This window comes from Oryx dammah, unplaced genomic scaffold, assembly GCF_014754425.2.
Source record: "Oryx dammah isolate SB20612 unplaced genomic scaffold, SCBI_Odam_1.1 HiC_scaffold_1, whole genome shotgun sequence".
NCBI classification, from domain to species: domain Eukaryota; kingdom Metazoa; phylum Chordata; class Mammalia; order Artiodactyla; family Bovidae; genus Oryx; species Oryx dammah.
Genome location: NW_024070185.1, coordinates 50,093,940 through 50,115,384, shown reverse-complemented (window position 1 = coordinate 50,115,384; position 21,445 = coordinate 50,093,940). Strand labels below are relative to the sequence as shown.

The window sequence follows — 21,445 nt, the reverse complement described above, 5'->3', positions numbered from 1 at the left end:
GTAACCTTATTGGGCCCTCAGTGAACATAACCACTGAATGAATGCCAGCTCCACAGGGGATGTTCAACAAAGACACCTTAAGGGATGTTATTAAACAAGACGTCAAGGGTCTTGACTCTCTTAAGCAACATCGCTTCACAGTGATTCAGTAGTCTTTCTTTCAAAGTGGGAATAATTGTACTTGCCCTTCCTGAGGAGCAATCTGCCAAAGGGCTAGTTGAGAATAAAGGAAACCCTTTGAAATGCAAAGTAATGTAACAACCAACTGGACTCATGCCATTGGGTGGTCTTTTGGGTATCATTGCTCTCAGCATTGGATTAGATACTACATGAGTGAACTTTTTATACACTCTTAAAGCTGGGTACAAGAGTACAAGTGTATTGGTGTGATAATTACCATTATTATTATATCAAGGTCATGTGTTCAGGGTTTGGTAATAGGCTACCTTATCCTGAATTTTCCTCTGTAGTGAATAGTGTTTCAGTGGATTTCAGACTCCACATTCCAGGCTCTCATAACTGGGTGTTTCAGCTCAGCAGTAATCTGTTATTTTGACTCCAGCTGTCAGCTGAAGAAAGTCTGGTGAGGAACACTGTAACTGACATTGATTCTGATCTGTTAGGATACAACTCTTAACAGGAAAATTCAGATCACTTGCTTCTAATTAAAATTAGTCTTCAGCTCTCTCTGGGAAAAGAAAATGAACTCTGAAAAATCAACAGTAGATGTCCCCACAGCCCACTGTGCACTAGATTTGATCTGGAAAAGAGAAACCAGAGAATGAAGACCACAGATTAAAATGCTCTTTAAAAGCGGGTTCCACATATGTATGGATTAGTGTGGTATTTGCTATTCAGGAGGGTGTAGGTGACAACCCTAGTTCAGGATTTACTAGATAATCTTATGTAATCTGTTACTAAAACTGGGATATCCTTCCTGCTTAAGGCATAGTTTATTTTAAATACTGTATTATAGATACTGTTTTTGATAAAGGAACAAATAGAGGGTCTTCAAAGTAAAATATTGTAGCATTATATGAGTATATTGATGGGAGTCTTTCTATAAATTCAGCCCACTGATGCGTACTTAAAATAGTAAATCTGCTTTTGTTTGCAGCCATTGAAAGGAACAATTTAATGAGGCTTTCTCAGACCATACCATTTACACCAATCCAACTGTTTGGTGAGTGCCATTTCTACCTTCTTGAGGTTGTGCCAGGGCAAAGGCAAAACATCTGAGTGAATCGAACATTTTGCATAATTTTAGTTGAAGATATTCTTTTACCCATGGTCGCAGTTTAGCAATATTAATTTCCTAAAATGGAAACTCTTATTAACTGCCTGGCTGGTATCTAGGCTCAAAACCTAATATACTATGGGGACAGGACTATAATGAGCAGCAGTTGGGGGAAAAAGCAATACTGTTGCACCTGGCATTCACTGATTTAAGGCTGGAAAAAGTAGAATAGAAAAGAACCAACCAGTCATACCTAATAAACAGAGGAGAAAGCATTAAATGTCAATACAGAAGAAGCTAACAGACATCTAAAGAGAAATGCTTGGTATATTGCTTTTTATTTGTTTGTTTTGTTTCATGTAAACTAATTGCTCTTAGCTCAGAGAGCAAACATGATTTTTAAAGACTGGAGTAGTAAAGAAAAACAAACTCATGTTAGCCAAGGCTACCGGCATTTCTCTGTCCTGCCAATTGACAACATAACAAGGGTCCCTGCACTGTCCTTGATCTTGATTTTCTCACATCCTTCACATAAGGACAGATCAGGTGGCTTCTGATCGTTGATGCAAATGCCTTCTCCTTCCACTTGGCTCCACAACTGGTTGTACAACTCAGTAGCTTTGTTCTAAATCCTCTAGGTATTTAGAACTCTAAAGAGATCTCTAGTGCCATTTATCTGGGCACCAAGAATAAATATTCAAAAGGATGTTACTAAGCATTACCTAGACATGTTCTTTGGTAAGCAATTAAATGCAGGAATGAGCAAATAGATTCTTTTCTTTGTAAACCAAGAAAAGCCATTTGAAACTGAGGTATAAGGAGAACACAGGCTGGATTAGAAGTTTTATGTAGTATGTTACTTCTGTCAGGAAACATTACACACTATATTAGGTGGAGTCTAGGCCCCATAAGAATGGCTCCCTGTTCAACAGCCTACAAGTGGAAGCTGCAGAGCAGTTAGAGAACATGTGGGTGTAAAATCTTTAAAGTGGGATTGGGTTTGTAACTGCGAGTCTGCTTCACATTAGCCGCGTCACCATAGTTAATTTTTATAACCACCTAACGAAGTGACTCTTTTAATAACACTTCCATTTTACTGATGAGCAAAGTGAGGCTTTACATAACTTGTCCAAAGGCACAAAGAAAGGAGGGAAATGTTCTGGGGTATGACTTTGCTTCTAACTTTAACCTGTCTCAGTGGGGTAATATCACCCCCAAGGGAGCAAAAACATATTTTTATTTTTGTGTGTAAAGCACAGATACACACACACTCAGAGTTTATAAACAGATATACAGTATATCTTTGGTATTAAAATGTCAGGGAAGGGACAGTTAGAAAAAAAAAAAAAAACAGTCTAAAACAGCTCCTAAGGGGGATGATAATAAACACGGGTTTAAACTGTCTCTTTAAGAGTACTTGTCTTTAACAAAAGAAGCCTAGCCTTGATAATCTGATTTTATTTTCATCTAGCTATAATCTATAATAAGAACAACTTAATTCTTATGTGACATCTAACACCTTGTTCATTTTTCCTCTCCCTCTTTACTGGACTCCGATACAGCCAGATGTCTATACCTGACCCTGAACAGATGCAATTCCCATTCCCCTCTGATCCTTTGGGAAACTGAATCGATTCTTCTGAGTTGATATTTAGGAGGCCATTCATGTTACAGACAGGAGTCTCATTGAACCCCTCCCCTGCATTTCTCTTTGCAGCAGGAGAAGAAGTAACAGTCTACAGGCTGGAGGAGAGTTCCCCCTTGAATCTGGATAAAAGCATGTCTTCCTGGTCCCAGCGGGGGAGATCTGCTATGATCCAGGTGTTGTCCCAAGAGGAGATGGATGGTGGCCTTCGCAAAGCCATGAGAGTCATTAGCACCTGGTCTGAGGATGACATCCTCAAGCCAGGGCAGGTTTTCATTGTGAAGTCCTTTCTTCCTGAGGTTGTGAAGACATGGCATGAAATCTTCCAGGAGAGTACCGTGCTTCATCTTTGCCTTAGGGTGAGTCAGAGACCCAGAGCCCAGATGGACAGGTCGAAGAAAGGGAATCTGGCTCTGTCCTGGTTGAAGGCCATTACTTCAACCCAAGAGATCTTGAAACTGGGGCTTCCCTGATAGCTCAGTTGGTGAAGAATCTGCCTGCAATGCAGAAAACCCTGTTTCAATTCCTGGGTTGGGAATATCCTCTGGAGAAGGGAAAAAGCTATCCACTCCAGTATTTGGAGGTGATGGTATTTTACTATTTTTAGCTTTTACTTTTGGAGTGGGTAGTGATGGAAGCTGAGTAAGGCTAAAAATCACACCTGGGAGGCCTGTAGTAATTCTGTGATCATTCATTAGTAGGCATGTGGTAGTAAACCAATATTTTTGTCAATGCTCCTTATTTTGCAGGAAATTCAACAACAAAGAGCTGCTCAAAAACTGATCTATACCTTCAACCAAGTAAAACCACAAACCATTCCTTACACTCCAAGGTGAGGAAATATTGGCACCTGGCCCTTCATCTTAAGTAGGGATTTTTGTCTATTTCGTTGTACCTCTGTTGGTCCCAAGAAATACCAGACTCATGGGGAAGTTCCCTATGAGCTTAATTTTGTTTTCTTCTTTAGATCGTTCTTGGAGACAGTAAAAAGAGAAGTAGACATCCCAGGGATGTTTGGTTTAAATCACTGAATTTATGTGAGTGGAAAAGAACAGATCAAGCAGAGGCCATGACTAACCTCTCGATTATGAAAGCAGGCAGATCTTGGGTGTTGTTACTAATATCCAGAAACATTATGGCAGCAAAACACTTATATTGTAAGCATAGATTCCTCTCGTAATTATCTTATAAAAATTAGGAACTTTAAAGGAATGAACTCTTATTACTTTCACCTGACTGTTTCCATGCACTTGGATTCACTTAGCAACACAGATCATAGTTCAGTGCTGAGGACTTACAGTAAAGTTTTATTGTTCCATTTACAAGGAACTTCATAGAGCAAGGCAAGGAAAGTTGAATCCAGTACTCACAAGAGTTCCTCGAAGAGCAGGGAGGTGGGTGAGCATGGGGAAAGCTCCAAATCTTTGCATCACATTTTTTTTTTGTTAGAAAGGCAGGGGCATGTGCACTGGGGCTACTCAGTCAAGCTAGGACATCTCTGTTGGTCTCTGTTCAGTAATATAACTCCTACCTTTGCTGCCTGGTGTGAAAACAGTGACCTCTTTTCCCTCCTCATAGGTTCCTGGAAGTTTTCTTAATTTACTGCCATTCAGCCCAGCAGTGGTTGACCATTGAGAAGTATATGACGGGGGAGTTCCGAAAGTACAATAACAACAATGGTGATGAAATTGCCCCCAACAACACCTTGGAGGAGCTGATGTTGGCTTTCTCTCACTGGACCTATGAGTATACTCGGGGAGAGCTGCTGGTTTTAGATTTGCAAGGTGATTGATAGCTGAGGATTTGCTAGAACAAGCATGAGGCAAAGTTCAGGAAACATGGACCAAGGATTGCTTTCTCCTTGTCATTGTCACCTACATTTGCCCCTAGCTCTTTCTTTAAGTCACAGTTAAGATCTTCCAGTGGAGACATTCCTTGGCGTACGTACTTTTTTTTTTTTTTTTAATTTGAAAACAGAAGATGGTATCTGTTTTCTGAATTTATTTACTGTTTGTGGAACTGTCCTAAGTGGGTAGAATCAGGCAGGTATCCTGAGAGATCATGTGAGAACCAGGATGGGTCATGTATGGAGTTGCTCTGTCTAGCTTTGAAACATGGTAGGGCCATTTATGTCAGAGACATTGTACAGTGATGATCAGGAGCAGATGATATAAGCAGATGATTATCGGCCTAGAACTTAGAGTTATCTAAGTGTTAACCTAAAGGGGAGCATGATTTTTGTACCAGATTTCTAATTTTATGGCTTTTCTTTGGACTTAAGTTCACAGTAACACTTAGGCATGCATTAATACGTATAGAAAAGTTGCAATTCTGGTCACTTTTCATGATTTCGGGCTCAGTACTTCAGCAGTTTATAATTTAGCTTGCTCTCTTTGCTGTGTATGTACCTTGATACAGCAAAGTACAGACTTGGTCTGGGACAGGCAACGCAGTGCACTGTTATTTAATGGAAGGCTTTGATCAGTGCATCTCTCTACTAGCAACACCTCACATGTGACTTATAATCCTGCAGCATGAAACAAAGTATCTCTAGCAGGCTTTCCTTGAAGGGACAGAAGGAGATATGTATTAAGGTCAAAGTATAGTACCTGGGCTCACTGACTGGGGCTTTGGTTTCAAATAAGGGATTTAGCCCAGGAACTTTCATAGAAGTTATCTCATTTAATCCCAGAAGCAGCACCTCGAGGTAGATATTATGGGAAATTTATGTCCTGAAAGTTTAAATAACTTGCCCAAGGTTGCACAGTTACCTAAGAGGGAGCCAGGATGCAGGCTTAAGCTGGTTTGATCATCCATGCTCTTTCTTTGTCACTGTCTGTCTTTTATTTCTTTGTAAGTTTCAGATCCATAAGAATATTACCATGTTCTGATTCCTTTTATTTATTTATTTTTTTAAAAAATCTGGTCTCTTCCTTGTCCTCTCTGTCTTTTTCATTTCTCCAGACCTGGGATTCTATGCCAAAACCAGGCTTGAAGGCTGGAGACAGATAAGATGAGCAGGCAATCCTTGTGAGATGAGCAGGCAATCCTCGTGAGATGAGCAGGCATTGTAAGCAATGTCCGCTAAGACTGCAAACCCATTTTGATTGAAATTTGTGCCATGTGCTCAAGGATGTGTCTGTGTGACACATAAGTTCAAATGACACATAAATCCTTCTGTCCTTTCATATCTGTGCTGCTCACAAGGTTGAGTTATATTTCTAACCCTCAAACACAATATTTTAAGAAGCAATATAAACAAAGTTAAAACAGTCAAGATGATTCAGTTTTAAGCCAGCAAGTACATGATCCATGTAAACCCAGCACACTGATGCCCTAGGCATCTGCTTTTGTAGCTCATGTTGGGGAAAGGTTGATTGTTTTTGTCTGTACTTGAATGTCTGTGCTTTGAGGTTTGGGTGGAGATGTTTAAAAAGTAAAAAACAAACCAAAAAACAACCAAAGAAAAACTTTAAGGAATTAATGATGACTCTTCAGTGTGTTTTGTATTCCACTTGAATAGGTTTTTGTTTAATGATGTTTATGTTTGGGGATTTTTATGTCTCTTAGTAATCCAAAGTGACATTAAACAGAACAAATACTGCGTTGATAGTCTTGGGGGGAAAAAGGAATTAACTTTATTTTTTCGCTGGGCAATTATGTGAACTGCAGAAATAGGCCACTCCAAATAAACTATGTCAAAACACTGACCTTCAAAGAAGGGAAGAATGGACATCATAGAATGAGCATGAAGAAATTGAGATACTTGTTGGAGTGTTTTGCCAATTGTTTAGCCCTGAATTTATGGAAGAATGTGAATCCTCTAATAGTAATTATAAGCAGTTATAATACTACTGCTACTAGCTAACATTTCCTAGTTATTTTGTGTCAAGTACTTGGCTAAAGGCTTATGTGCATTAATATATTTAACTCAAACCAGGTTGGAAAGGAAAAATGGGAGAACACAATGTAGTCTTTAAATATGATAACAAGTTTTCAGTTCAGTTATGTTTTATATTTAATTGTATAGTATTTCTAGTCTTTGGAGAGACAATGTGCATTGTCTGCGTGGCAGGGAGTGGAGACTGAAAGGCCAGTAGTCAGCTGCAGTTAGGAGAAGTTCTGAAGTCATGGTGCTGGGGGCTGACTCCTGGCTCCACCATGAATTAGCTGCGTGACGAGAGGGCAACCGCTTTGAGTTCCACTTCTTCATTTGTAATTGGGATAAATCATGTTATGCACTTAACTCACAGGGTTGTTCAGGGGCCGAAATGAGGCAAATTCCCGACACAGTAAATGTAGTTGTTGTTCTCAGGGTTAATCTCTGTGTGGCTTGTTAACATGGCAGTTACTCTTCAGTTGTGGGCAGTCTCCTCTTAGCTGTGTAGTCCTGGTGGTAACTTAAAGGACATCCCAGCTTCTGCCTTTGTAGAATGAAGCCCTGATCAGCTTGTTGTGGCTCCCTCTTGCTTTGAGGGAAAGAAGGAATGAGAAATACTCTGCCCATTTATTCTTTCAGTTTCTTCTTTTCTTCTCTTTATTTTATCCCAGAGAGTGCTAGTCATAACTCAGCAGCTGCCACATCAGGCCAGGAAGCTGAATTTAGGGAGAGGCTTGACCAATTTCTTTTTTGTTTTTTCTTCTTTTTGTTATAATTAAATTTATTTTTTTTAATTGAAGGATAATTGCTCTACAATATAGTGTTGGTTTCGGCCAAACATCAACATGAAATGGCCATAGGTTTATCTATGGAGGCTTGACTGCTTTCTGATCACTTGTAATGATACTGTAGTATCCCAGTCTCATTCTCTTTAAAAACCCTACATGTGAGAGCCTGAATCATTATTACACATGAAATCCAATATTTTATTTCCAGCAATAGGAATGAAAAACAATTGTATTTAAAATTACAGTGGTCTGTGGCATTTTTTTTTTAAGGCTCGACACAAAGAACTTTTGGGGCTATTAATTTTTTATTCAACAAAGCAATTTTCAGTATAAGTCAGCCTTAACCGCAGCATCATCATGGTACATTCTGCTGCTGCAAGGGAAGTAACTTCTTTCCATAGATATGGAAGTTCACTGATGTATCCCAAAGCGGTTGGGATCAGAATGTAAGTCTCTGAGTTTCTCATAAGGGTGTGCTATGTGTTGCCTGTACATGGGCATATACTCTGTTAATGCCAGTAAAGAGATACCACTGGAATTTTTAGATGTTAAAATGTTTTATCTTCTTTCACATTTTCCAGATATCTAGGTGTGTGGGTGGGCTTCCCTGGTAGCTCAGACAGTAAAGAATCTGCCTGGCATGCAAGAGACCTGGGTTTGATCCCTGGGTTGGGAAGATCCCCTGGAGAAGGGAATGGCAACCCTCTCTAGTATTCTTGACCAGAGAATCCCATGGACATAGGAGCTTGGCAGGCTGCAGTCCATGTTGTCCCAAAGAGGTGGACATGACTGATCGACTAACACACACGCACAGTGTGTGTGGGTAGGATAGGCACCTGTGTTAAGGGTTGCCTATCAAGTGCCCCCTGTGTAGCTGGGAGAGGCGGAGTGGGCGTGGTGGCACAGCATAATTGGTTCTCTGAACTGCTTTCTGTTTTTCACTCACTGCAGTCCCCCTTCTGCCATTCACGGGTCTCAATAGATGTGTTCAGTAGTTAAGCTTTGAGCTGTCAGATTGGGTTTAGGGATGTAGAGGTTTGTGGATACTCTTCATCCTCAGTCTTAGAGGAGGTTCTGTTCATTAGGAAATGGTACCTCAGGAAAGTGAGATCATTAGAGCCTGGTTTTACCAGTGGTAAGAAAATAGAACTTTACTTCACAAGAGCTTTTGGAGCCTGGTTTTTCCAGTGGTAAGAAAGTAGAACTTTATTAACAAGAGCTTTTGATAGAATTGTTGTTTAGTTGCTCAGTTGTGTCTGACTCCTTTTGCGACCCCATGGACTGTAGCCCGCCAGGCTCCTCTGTCCATGGGATTTCCCAGGCAAGAATACTGGAGTGGGTAGCCATTTCCTCCTCCAGAGGGTCTTCCTGTATCTCCTGCATTGGCCGGCAGATTCTCTACTGCTGAGCCACCAGGGAAGTCCCTTGATAGAACAAAGACAATAAAAAGAGCAGTTGACGTGTTTCACCTTCTTCTGTTTTGCTAAGCAGTTAGTATATGCTGGTTCATGTAATCTTCTCAGTAACCTACAGGATAAGGCCCATGGTTATTCACACTTTCAGATGATACAACTGCAACACAGAGAGATTAAAGAAGGTGTCCAGATTATACAGCTAGAGAGTGATGAGGATGTGAGTGAGACCCGGACCCTTTGACTTCTTCCTATTTAACAGGCTACAAGACTGAAAATAAATGGAAGCTGGTATGACTTTGATAGACTTCTTCTCCTCTATACAGTCCCCCTTTCCCCAATTCTTTCATTACTGTGCATATCTCCAACTTAAAGTTACAATTTACTCAGACATCAGCCTAAAGCTTTCATCCTGGCTGGAAGCTGTAGGCATAAAATCAGGTCTGAGCTTAAACGTGTGAAGGATTTGTGGCCTTCACTCTCTATGGGTCATACATGGGATGTCTGTTTGTTTGTTTACTGCATAGTGCTGTTTATTTACTAAAATAAACAAAGTTGTTTTTTTATTTACTGCATGTTTGCTATATAGTTAGGGTCCTGCTATGCTGTTTCTTCTTATATCTGTAATGAGAAAACTATAAAGAGCCCATGTTCTTCCTATGACTTTTTCTTTAAAAAGGAAAGTACATTTGCATACTTCCGCGTGAGCCTATGTTTCAGACTTATTTTCCCTTTTCTATTCAGAATCAGTGCCCAGAGAGATTCTAAGCTAGGGGTTCTTAAAGGGTCCCTGGGTAGAAGTCTGAGGGTCTGTGAACTTTGATGAAAAAACAAATTAAAGTTATACCTTTACACTAACCTATAGCTGAAAGTTATAATTTCCTTCAATTATAATGGAGACAATAAACCACAGTGGTATTAGCAGTACCCATGACTGTTTGCAATAGCAATTACAGATGTTAACATGGCAAATACAAATATTTTTCTCAAAATACTGATTGTATTTTTATTACTTGAATGTTATAGTGTTACTAGATTTGTGCTTGATCCTGTTAGCTAATGTGCTGATAAAGAAGCACAAGTATTGCAAAACTATTTTAAAAATATTTTAATCACTGTATTCAATATCGTGGTTTCCTTTATAATCTTACATATTCAAATTTTGCATTTTAAAACATTCTTCTGAGAAGGGGTTCCCTTAACTTCATCAGGCTGACAGAGTATTATGATACAAAAAAAGTTCACCCCCTCACACACTTAAAACAGGTTATTTTCCTAAGGATGTCAGTTTCTCAGAGGAATGGTCTATAAATTATAAAGATTACATTTTCCTTTGAAGGGTGTCAGCATATGGTATAGAACATGGTATAGGACATGGTAAAGTATAGAACATGGTAAAAACCATTCTTTTTTAAAGTAGTTGTTAGAAACATGTTTTTTTTTTTTAACCAAATAGAAACACACAATAATGTTTTACATTTTATATGATTTTAAGTAGATTTCCCACGAGATTGGTCTCCTCCAAGCCAAAAGAACCAGTGCTGATTAGAGTATGGTCTCAGAAATTGCTGGCTGATGCCTACGTGGTGCACTCAACCCGTCTGACTGGCTCACTTGTGAAAATGCTCCCACTGGAAGTCAGTCTCACCGCCACTTGCATTTAATAACAGAGATTCATTTTGATGTTGATACCTGTTTTGATAAACGTTTGTTTTAAATTACACTTACATTGTCTTTTTATGCTTTGGTGCCATTTTTTAAAGAAGTAAAATTTACTGAAGGATCACATACATTCAAGAAAGTGAACACAACATAAATGTTCATCTCAAAGAATTTCCACTGAACACATGTGTGTGACCAGCACCCAGATCAAGAATGTAGGCTGTTTGTATTCTGTTTGTAAACGTTGTAAAAATAGCATTTGTTGTGTGTCTTTGATGGACCACAGGTGGGTATCTGCAGAACCACACAGTACCTGGCCTCTTGCTGAGCACTGATGGACTCCATCTAAAGAGATTGGTCTCCTCCAAGAGGAGGAGACAGGGGGGAGGGACACAGGCTTTGGCTCAGCTTGAATCCTGTTAGACCTCTTGCGGTCTGTGCAACCTCTGACAAATCACTTAATATCTTTGAACATCAGTGTACTCATTGGTAAAATAAGGCTATCAGCATACTATTACTTTTCTTTCATGACAGCCAAGAGTTAGAAAAAATAAAAGTATACTGTCTAGTGTATACGAGTGATAAATGAATGATGGATGCCATTATGAGTAACTGTGAACACATCAAAATGCACTCATTTGTAGCCTCGAGGTTTATTATAGCGTAATAGAGGGGGTTGCAGGAGATAGTGCATTAACTAAGTTTTCAAACTTGCTTGGACAATTTTTATAGTATAGTAAATTCACATGATGTTGGATTTACCACAGTGTGGATGTAGGTTCAAAGAAAGGAAATAAAACTTGGTTTTTATTTTCTTGAATTTCTGAAAAAGTGAAACTCCCCATTTACTAAATGAATTTTCTTTTTCCTTGGAGGTGTTGGAGAAAATTTGACAGATCCATCTGTAATAAAACCTGAAGACAAACAGTAAGTTAATTTATCATTTAGAAAATTGCATTTGACACATCGTACATGATTTCTTACACATAATTTTTAAGCACTTATGTATCTTGCCTAGATCCTAGGATGATTTTGAGGCAGGTTTTATCCATGTCTGTATCTATATCCTCAAATATCTGTATCCAGATATGATAAAATACAGTAAGATTGAAAATACAGTTTTGAAGAATGTATAGCTTAGGAAATGGAGGCCAAAAAATAAGCAGAATATGATTAAATCTGGAGTTGTTAGTACACAAAAATGGAAATTGTATAAAGACCAATGCTGTAGCCAGAACTTTGTTGCAAATTTGACTCTGAGTTTTCTAGTATCCCAGACAAAAGAGAAATATGGGTAAATTCAGCCTCCATAGGCTTTGACATGAAGACAATATCATAGGAGAGACAGTTTCCTTTGTTGTCTTCACAGTGGAGTCATTGTATTCTTGTCATGGGTCGTGTCTTCCATCACATGCCTATAAAATTAAAGCTGGGGGCAGAAAGTGTGCTATTTAGTAACAGCAAATCTGTGAGAGGCCCAAACAGTGGGGCTTAGGTATGGAGTCATCAGATTGTCTGTTAATTCAGGACGGTAAATTATACAGAGAGAGGCGTCATCTGCCTGTCCTTTGAATTCCCATGGACATTTTACCCCGTGAGCAGGCTCTTGGGAGGACTTGGCAGTAAAGGATCTGAGTTGGTATTAATGGTGGAGTAAAAAGAAGTGATGATTAAGGAAAAAAGTGGTGATTAAGGATGGATCAATATAGAAAAATGACAGTGGTTTTCAAACATAAACTTGCATCATAATCACCCGGAGAGCTTGTTAAAACACACTTTGCTGCCCTTTACCTCCAGCTCTTGCCCCTGGTTTCTAATTCAGTGGGTTTGGGATGGGTTCGCATAATGTTGCAAGTTCCCAGATGATTCTAATTCTGCTGGCCTAAAGCCCACACTTTTGAGAATTGCTAGCATATGACATTTTAATTTCTTAGTTGTCCTAAGTGTCTAAACTTGGTCTGTTGGTTGTGTGTGTGTGTATGTATATATATACATATATTTATAAAAATGGGTGATTTGTATATGATGAACTCTAAAAAATTTTATTTCCCTCCCTTGGACTCATATTGTACTTATTCACTACTTTTATCCTATATTCTTCTACTGAATGATTTAATCTAAATATGGTACCATCTGTAGGTGTCTCTGCAAGGAAGTACATCTAAAAGTGTATTAGCTGTTTCTTTGAATCTGGTGAGCTAGAGAAGATAAAAAGTGAGCTATATTGCTCCTCTGCATCCAAATCCCATGGTATTTGACCCTGGAGTTCATGTTGTAACCCTTAGGGTACAGATAAAGGCTTTGCTATTTTTTTTTAGCTAAAAATATGTATTATTTCTTCAGTGGTCCTGTATGCCCAAGAGTTTGTAGTAGAAACTTTGTATAATTTTGCAGTGAAAATTTTTGCATATATAATGAATCAAGTTTATGTATACTTTATGTATATCATTTATTAAATTTTGACCTTGGTATGTATATTTAATATGACCTGAATATTTCCAACTTTTCAAATTCTAAGAAGATTATATTATTCCTCTTGACAGTTGAGTATTTAATTGCATTCTATAAGCCAGTGTGTCTCAGTTTCTATTAGGGTCACCTATGGGGTCGCACAGAGTTGTACACAACTGAAGCGACTTAGCAGCAGCAGCAGCAGCAGACAACTTTGAAAAAAAAAAAAAAAAACCTGCTCAGAATTATCCTCAAGTCAGAATCTCAGGATGGGACCCTGATGTCTGTATTTTTCAAAAGTTTCCCATGTGGTTCTAATGGGCAGTCAGGATTGGGAGCCTCTGTCTTATAGCAGACTTTTTTTTAATGACTTGAGGATGGGAACACTGGACACTGATTGGCTGGTATCACTATAGCCTGTCTGGTTTTGTGGGGTCACCTAGTTTTGGGGCAGTTGTTCTTCTTCCTCATGGTGAAGATAATAAATACTATTTTCCCTCAATGTGGAGAATTACATCTGATTAGTTCAATGAGGCTCACATTTCTGGATGCCTCTTGTATATTAAACTTTTGCTACATAAAGCATGGGCCAGGACCAATAGCATCAGCATTACCCGGAAGATGGTTAGAAATGCAGCCTCTTGAGTCCCTCCCTTTATTGATGTTCAGTCATTCAGTCGTGTCTGACTCTTTGTGACTCCATGGACCGCAGCATGCCTGGCTTCCCTGTCCTTCACCATCTCCCGGAGCTTGATCAAATTTATGTCCATTGTGTTGGTGATGCCATCCAACTGTCTCATCCTGTCGTCCCCTTCTCCTCCTGCCTTCAATCTTTCCCAGCATCAGGGTCTTAAAAGACCCTTGCTAGACTTCCTCAATCAAAAATCTGAATTTTCAGAAGATCTTCGGGTGATTTGGTGTAAATAAAAGTTTGAGAGGGACTTCCCTGGAGATTCAGTGGTTAAAACTCCATGCTTCCACTACAGAGGGAGCATGGGTTCCATCCCTGGTCAGTGGAACTAAGATCCTGCATGCTTCGCAGTGCAGCCTACAGCCCTCCACTCCACCAAAAAAATAAAAAGTTTGAGGAACAAGTGCTGTCATGTGTTGTTTATTTTACTCTTAACAATAACCTTAGAAGGAAATGTCTTCAATCCCTGTTCACAAATGAGAAAACTGAAGCTCAGTGGAGATGCTAACTTGCCTGTGAGCAGAAGAGGGTCAATGAAAAGGAATGATCCTCTACCAAGAGGGAAAGTATTTTGTGGTGCAAATTCTGATATTGTCTCTAATGTCTGTTGTCTCATAACTTTCCCCAGCATGTGAACTTTGCCCTTGCATACGAAGACCAAATCATTACACCTTCTTTCCCAAATCCTCTCTGGCCACTCGCCTTGGTTCCTCACTCAGGTCACTGACCCTCAGTGGAGGTTGCCTCAAGTGTTATTGGTAGTTTGGGATTGCATCTTCCCCCCGCCCCCCACTTACTGCATTGATGGTTTCAGGCATTTGACAAGTATGAAATGATAATGATGAGATGTTCTTTAGTAGATCTCTTTATGTACATGGCACTAATTAGCATTTCCTCGAATGTGAAACCAAGTTACCACCTGCTTTCCTGTGCTGTGAAAAATCTGGAAAACAGTTGCATATTTTTTCAAGCATGGTTGTCTGAGACTGCAAGGCTGTAGGCATGGTGTTTTAGTTAGTGTCCCTACAACCTTCTTTCACTCTCCACTGCTCAGGGAGTGGTTGAACCCCTGATACATACATATTATAGTAATTTTGATTCTTTTGTCTTAACTTTAACAAAGCTCATAGAGGAAAATGATTTCTTTTACAGCTTTTATCTGAGAATCGGTGTTACATTTCTAAGTTGGGAACTTTCATGCTTTACTGGGGGGAAAGAAATGGCAGTGTGGAAGGCAAAAGAGTGATATATTCCAGTAGGGTCATGCCAGAGAGATTATAAAAGGAATTCTGCAATTTTAATGACTCAAAAACCACCTTTGTTTTTCACATTATCAGCATTTAGAATTATGGTACTAAATACTGTGTGATTCTACTTCTTTGCTACATTTGGTTTCACCTTAAAGAAGTGATGCCTTCCATGTGGACTGAAAGAGGAATAGTTAACAAAAGGCAGCTTATGCAGCCTGGTAAACACTGCAAGAGCCGTATTGTGTAAGGGCGATTGAGTGACCAGGAAAGTTAATCCTGGGTGTCTGCCCATGTCATCTTCCCAAGAGGTTTCCTCCACCTACCCGCCTCAGAGCAAAGAGGCAATCTGAGATCAAACTGACATCAGCCCTCGTTCTGAGCTTGGCACATCTTCAGAGCAGCTACTGTTATTCTGCCAAAAGGAAGTGGAAATTGAGATAAATGTTTCAATACTCAGATGGAAAAAAAAAGTCCATTTTTACACCACGTCCCTTTTGAAAAACCACATTCCTTAGAAGCAAAGTTTATTGTTTCCTTTTGTGATAGTTTGCTTTTCTTTTTTCTTAAGACGTGGTATTTAAGAGTGGTAATTGAGTTCAGATTTTAAAATGTGCTGTTTTCCACTCAGCATGTCATTAAAATAAAATATTAGCTTTCATAAAGTTTCTTTGGAGGTATTCCTGGTGTGCTGTGTTCCATGGTGTATAGCATGTCAGTCGAAGAATGATAGTTGTATATGATCTAATAACGGGTAAACTTTGACCCTGGAATCTATTATAATTTTATAATATTATGAGAATCTATAATAGATCACTTATAGAGTGTTCAAAATGTGCCTAATATATATGATTCTGTTTGTAATTTTGTCACCTAAGTTTACTTCCACAAAATCCTTGTCTCCTAGTTGTCACGTCTTTTCACTAAGAGCCCAGAAAACTGCCATAGCCGTTTGCAGAGGAGAAGGAGCTATCGAAAGAGCCATGAATCCTGGGTGTTGGGCTTTGCTGGGCTTTGTGTTTGAGGACATTAATTATGTTCAGAATAGTATTTGGGTTTGAAGCAATGCACGTCAGTCTTTTCAGGAGGGGTGCTCCAATAGCAAATTTATTTTATGGCATACTTACCTTTTGGGTTTTCTAGTAGAACAGTTGGTAGTGAACGTCATTCTCTCACCCCATATGCATGAGAAAGGGTCTCACTGTATTTTGTTTTACTGTGGTACATAGAAAATTCACTTTTCTATCAGATTAGTGTGGAAATGAGTTTCACAGTAGGTCTTGGAGTTGGGTACAAAGATTGAAGTGCATTTGAATTTTAAATGTGCAGACCTCACATTGTTGCTTCCCCAAAGTGCTCGGTTCTTTGTTGGCTCCTTCAAGTTTACTGGGTTACTATGGGATACTGTTCGGTATCGGAGAGAATCCTAGTTGAGCTCCTTTTTCTTAGCTGTGATCTAATTGATATTCTGATATTTCCTCTAGATCAAGAGGAATGGTGTTTGGACCAGCCAATTTAGGGGAAGATGCAATTAGAAACTTCATTGCAAAACATCGTTGCAACTCCTGCTGCCGGAAGCTCAAACTCCCGGGTATGCCCCAAACAATACTATTTTTCTCTAAGTAAATCTCTCATTGAGCAACAGCCATTGTAACCTGGGATGGAGTAGAAAATCTTAATCACTTTTTTATCTCATTCGCAGTCGAGGCCTGACTTTCTGACTGCAAATTTTTCAAGTCTCTAAAGGGATTAAAAGGACAGAGATTTACTTCAGGTTCTGCCAAAATGTGATAAAACAACATCAGGCCCAATGCTTGTCACAGTCTCTCTAAGGGAAAAGTTCCACCTACTTAATTGGGGGTAAAATTGGATGGAGGCAGATTACCCCCACCGCGCCCCCACCCCTTGGATCTTGTGTGATGCCCACAGTATTTCTATTCTGTTCTTATTTACTCATTGGACATTTGGGAGGCTGGGGCATGGAAGGAAGCACCAGCTATCAATTAAAGTAGTGCTTTTTATGATAAAAACCTACCCCTGTCAACATCTATTACAAGATATGTTTTTAAAATCTGATTTGATAGTGTGACATGCTTTCTCTAAGACTAGTAGACTCAGCACAAAAAAATATTCCTAACATAAAAGGCAACAGCCGGAGGTCTGTGGGCCCCAAGTTGGCAGCCCAGCTCTATCGCATTCTATCCTCTTATCTCAGAAGGGACGCTTTATGTCTGTCTCAGCTCATTCCCTGTTTCTCTAAGGTTGTGCCACACTTGTCCTTAAAATGGAATTTCACATCTTTTAAGCTGAGTAGCCCTTCCAGCCTTATCATAAGTGATTGAACCCCAAATTGGAAATCAGTACAAGATCAACATCTGTTGTAACTTGGGATGAAGTAGGTGAAAATTTACAGCAAAGAAAGGCCATTTCTAATCTTGTTGGAATTGAAGGTAGGAGTTGCTCCTATGGGCACGATGCCGCAGGAGACAGGGAGGGTAACAGCTTCCAGTTCCAGCAGGGAGAAGCTTGTCAGCTGGGGAGGTTGTGGTGGGGATGTCAGACTCGAGTGGTACCGAGAGTGGGGTCTCGTTGTCATCTGGTGGCTGCCCAGGACTCCTTCTCACAAACCATTCAGTGGAAGTGGGCAAAGAGAACAGTCCTTGACACATTGGCTGAGCTGCCTATTGACCTCCTCTCTGACTACAGAGTCCAGGAAGGAGCGGGGCCTGGACTGAGCCACATCCAGGCCTCCAGGTAAGGGTCCTCCTGGAGGCAGGAGCTGACACGTATCTCCCAGCCTATGATGGCAGGCCAGAATCCAGCTCATTAACTCAGCGTCCTCAGGTGCTGGCTGACCTCTTCCCAGCTCTGATTCATTGTTTCCTGGGCAGGACCACTTCTTGTTCTTGAGCACACAGGGGCTATATCTGATCAGCCAGGATTAAGGGAAACTTGAGGTATAACTCACTGCTTCCCTCTAGTCACCTCTTCTGTAGGGTTAAGATTCCTCCATCCCCTTCCTTCTTGCCTTTCCCTACCATGGTGGCTTTTGAATCATTCAAGAATTCCTCCATTTCTAGATCTAATCCTTATTTCCTTTCAAAACCTTAGTTAACACATTTAAATGGAAATAAGAAATATCCTCATTTACTCGAACATTTGGTAATTTGAATTTAAAAAAGCTTAGCTCAGAAAACAGGAGTAGGGGTGATTTTTCTTTTTGTTTATATTTTACTTTTTTTTTTTTTTTTTTAAGAGAAGTCATCTCAGAAAGTGTATAAGAGCATGGGGTCCATAGGTTGAGCTCACTTCCCAGGAATGCTTTGTACTAATTTTGTGACCTTGGGCCTCATTCTCATCCATGAGCTGGGAATGATAGCACCTACCTCATAAAGGTGGTGTAAGGATTGAAGAAACGTAGTAAGTGTTGGCTGTTATCAAACTATAATATGTATTAGTTTTATGTCCAGATAGTGGCCATTTAATATTAAAAAATTATAAAGGAATTTATGTTTAAGCTTAACAAATTTAATCAACATGGTATACCATGATATCCAAACATTTAAAGCTCACTGTCCTCCTTAAGTTCTCCCCAAGGGTTGCCCTTGTTAATGATTTCTTTAGGTAATTTCCCTGTTGAACTAAAGAAGGAGGCTTCAGGAAGCAGAGGATTTGATCACTGGACAATGCTTTTAGAGGTTCAGCCAAACCTGAGGTACATTTTCGTTGCAGAAAACTGACCACTGATGTCTCAAGTCCACCATTCTGACTGAACAGGCTGATTCTGCCATCATTCAACAGTGAAAATGCCCTGTTTCTAGTATGGCCTCACTTAGCTCTGGCCAGGTCACGTCTCAAGGGCACTATGTATTGAGCCAAGCAACCGAGTCTTGCCACAGTGAACACAGCCTTGGGGAGTTAAATACATGTGTGCCTGGTGGGGTATACCTTGAACAGGGTTGAGAGTTTGAGTTTCACACATCAGAGGGAGCAGAGTCTTCTCTGAGCACTTGGCCTAAAGTCCAGTCTATCTGAACATCATGTTCTTAAGGTTTCCCTATCACTGTCTTAACTGTCTTCCTTGCAGACTTAAAAAGAAATGACTACTCTCCTGGAAGGATAAATTCTGCCTTTGGACTTGAAATCAAAATAGAACCAGCTGAGGAGATTCCAGAGGGGGAAGAGGGTAGTAATTCTCCAGAAGACTTCACACGATTGTAAAACAAAACAAAACAAAACAAAACAGAAAACAAAAAAACAGAAGTAAGAAGATGACAGCCTTTGCCCTGCCTTCCATGAACTCTATGGTAACATAGATTGGTGATATAACATTGATGATGTCAGAGCCTCTGCCAGAATGGCCTTATCCCAAGGGCCTTCTGGGACGTGCCTTCAGAGTCTCAGGTCTCTCTTGCCCAAGGACTTCCCTGTTGTTTGATGAATGGGGTTCCTAGATATTGACCCTTGTGCAGGGTGCTTTGCATGTGCAGGGTTGTCATGCTCAAGTTGCCCAGGAAGACATTTGGATGAATCAGCTGGGAAAGCTGCTCCTTCATACCTCATTCCTTGGTGCAGAATGCTGGGCACTTAAAGAACCAGGCAGATTAATTTATTTTCTCACTCTGTGTGCAGACTCTAACCTCCGCTGCTATTCATCACCTAACTCCCATATTGTATTGATGTATATAGTTGTACATAAAAAAGTCACTTGACTTCCTCCTCTCTCCTTTCCAGCAGCATAGGGCTTTATATGGTGACAGAAAGGAAAGCAATGAAGAGAAGGTGTATTTGCACAGACTGGGGGACGCTCCTGCACAAACTAGTCAGCGAAAAGTAGCATCCTAGTGACGTCTACTGGGTTTGAGTATCATCAGTGGATCATATGATCACTGGGCATTTCAGGTTTCTCTAGAAGAGAGGAAAGGGAAATCTAAGACAAACGCCCTAGCATTTTCTTTTTTTAAGGGAACAAGGATATATAAAACTAGCAATTATTAAAAAAGGTTTTCCCTTCCCTTAAGCTCAGGGACACTATTGGTTAGAGAGTTGAGTAAGCCAACCTCTTAAGAATTACTCCCTTTTTCAAAGCTGGGTATATAATATTACAAGCTGAATTACTCTATGTCAGGTCATATAAATAAAGATGGGGTTTCTGAATGAAAACATGCTTTGAAAATTTTGATTCATTGCAGTGCAGAGTTCTAGTGGCTTCAAGAGTGCTGGAGTGTATAGTTTAAGTATGGCCTGAGCACATGTGATCAGTTTCAGAAGCCTGAAGAAAGGGTCCCTGGAAGCCACACTGTACAACATGTTTGGGGGAATCAGTCATCCCTCTTTGACACTTTTCAAGGGTCACCCTACCTCAGAACAAGCACAAACTGTTCACCCAAGGAGGACTTGAAGGGCTGGGTACCTTCCCCCCAACTCCCCTCATCTCCTTGCCTCATTAAAAAGCATTCCAATCTATCAACAACAAGCCTCCTGGGGCTTGAAATTTTCACCTTACCTTTACCATTAGCGCTTGCATTAGCTGGCTTCCTTTCAAATCAGTGCTCCTGTATTCTTCGATTATTCTCTGGGGAAATGTTGCCCAAAGGTAGGGGGATGGAAAGCCAAGGATTTGGTTTGCCAAGGATAGTGTATGATTTTTGTGAGATGCATGATGACTGATTTACAGCCCTTTTACTTTGGTCTTGGGGGTGGTGGGAGGTGGGAAATCTGGGTGATTTCTTGATTGGCAATGAGGATAAATTGTTAATGCTTTTTCAGAGCTTAACTGCTTTATCCTGTTCTGCAAATCAGTAAGAGATCTGTTGGTACTCACTTCAGAGCCATGTTCAGCTATGGAAAGAGGCAATTTTCCTATCCAAGGCCACACTAGAAAGCATTAATTCATTGGTCAAATATTTGTTACCTGGAATGGAACTTGAAAAAATACATTTTGATTTTTCTTTTCTGTGTTGTGGTTTTGTGTCTCTCTTTTTAAGAAAAGATCACCAGAATAACAATTTTAAAAAGATGAAACACTGGACAAAGTTCACCGTGGGATAGCTGACAGGAAAATACCAATGTGATAATCATGACTTTGATTCATGACCACAAATGAATAAATTCATTCATTTGGTTATTTTATTCAACAGGTATTTATTAAGTGCCTTCTCTGTAATGTGTAAGAGATGAGGGTGTGGTGCACGTAACATTTCTTTGCCCTTAAAAAGTGGCATGTCTTATATTTCTTTTTGGGTTGTTGTTCCAACTTTGGATTTCTGGTGAGTGCTGAAAAATTTGACTTTTGGGGGAATGTTGAACACAGAGATGTGTCCCATATTCTGTCTGCCAGTGAGCAGTACATTTAGACTGGGATATGAGAATTAGGGCAAATGACATGGCTGGGATGGTTTTAGGAACCACTGAGGAAAAATGGACTGCATC

The 21,445-nt window shown here is 39.9% G+C and overlaps 1 protein-coding gene across 1 annotated transcript in view; it reads left to right on the top strand.

Annotated features, from left to right (window-relative positions):
* Nucleotides 1–20,971, top strand: part of TRPM6 (transient receptor potential cation channel subfamily M member 6) — a 66,894-nt gene extending 45,923 nt beyond the window's left edge. The window contains exons 17-23 of the mRNA XM_040254851.1: nt 1,118–1,183; nt 2,955–3,241; nt 3,632–3,714; nt 4,461–4,666; nt 11,500–11,551; nt 16,498–16,604; nt 19,101–20,971. Coding sequence (XP_040110785.1) covers nt 1,118–1,183; nt 2,955–3,241; nt 3,632–3,714; nt 4,461–4,666; nt 11,500–11,551; nt 16,498–16,604; nt 19,101–19,234 — 935 coding nt within the window. The 3' untranslated portion in view covers nt 19,235–20,971. The remainder of the gene's footprint in view (nt 1–1,117; nt 1,184–2,954; nt 3,242–3,631; nt 3,715–4,460; nt 4,667–11,499; nt 11,552–16,497; nt 16,605–19,100) is intronic.
* The last annotated feature ends 474 nt before the right edge of the window (nt 20,972–21,445 follow it).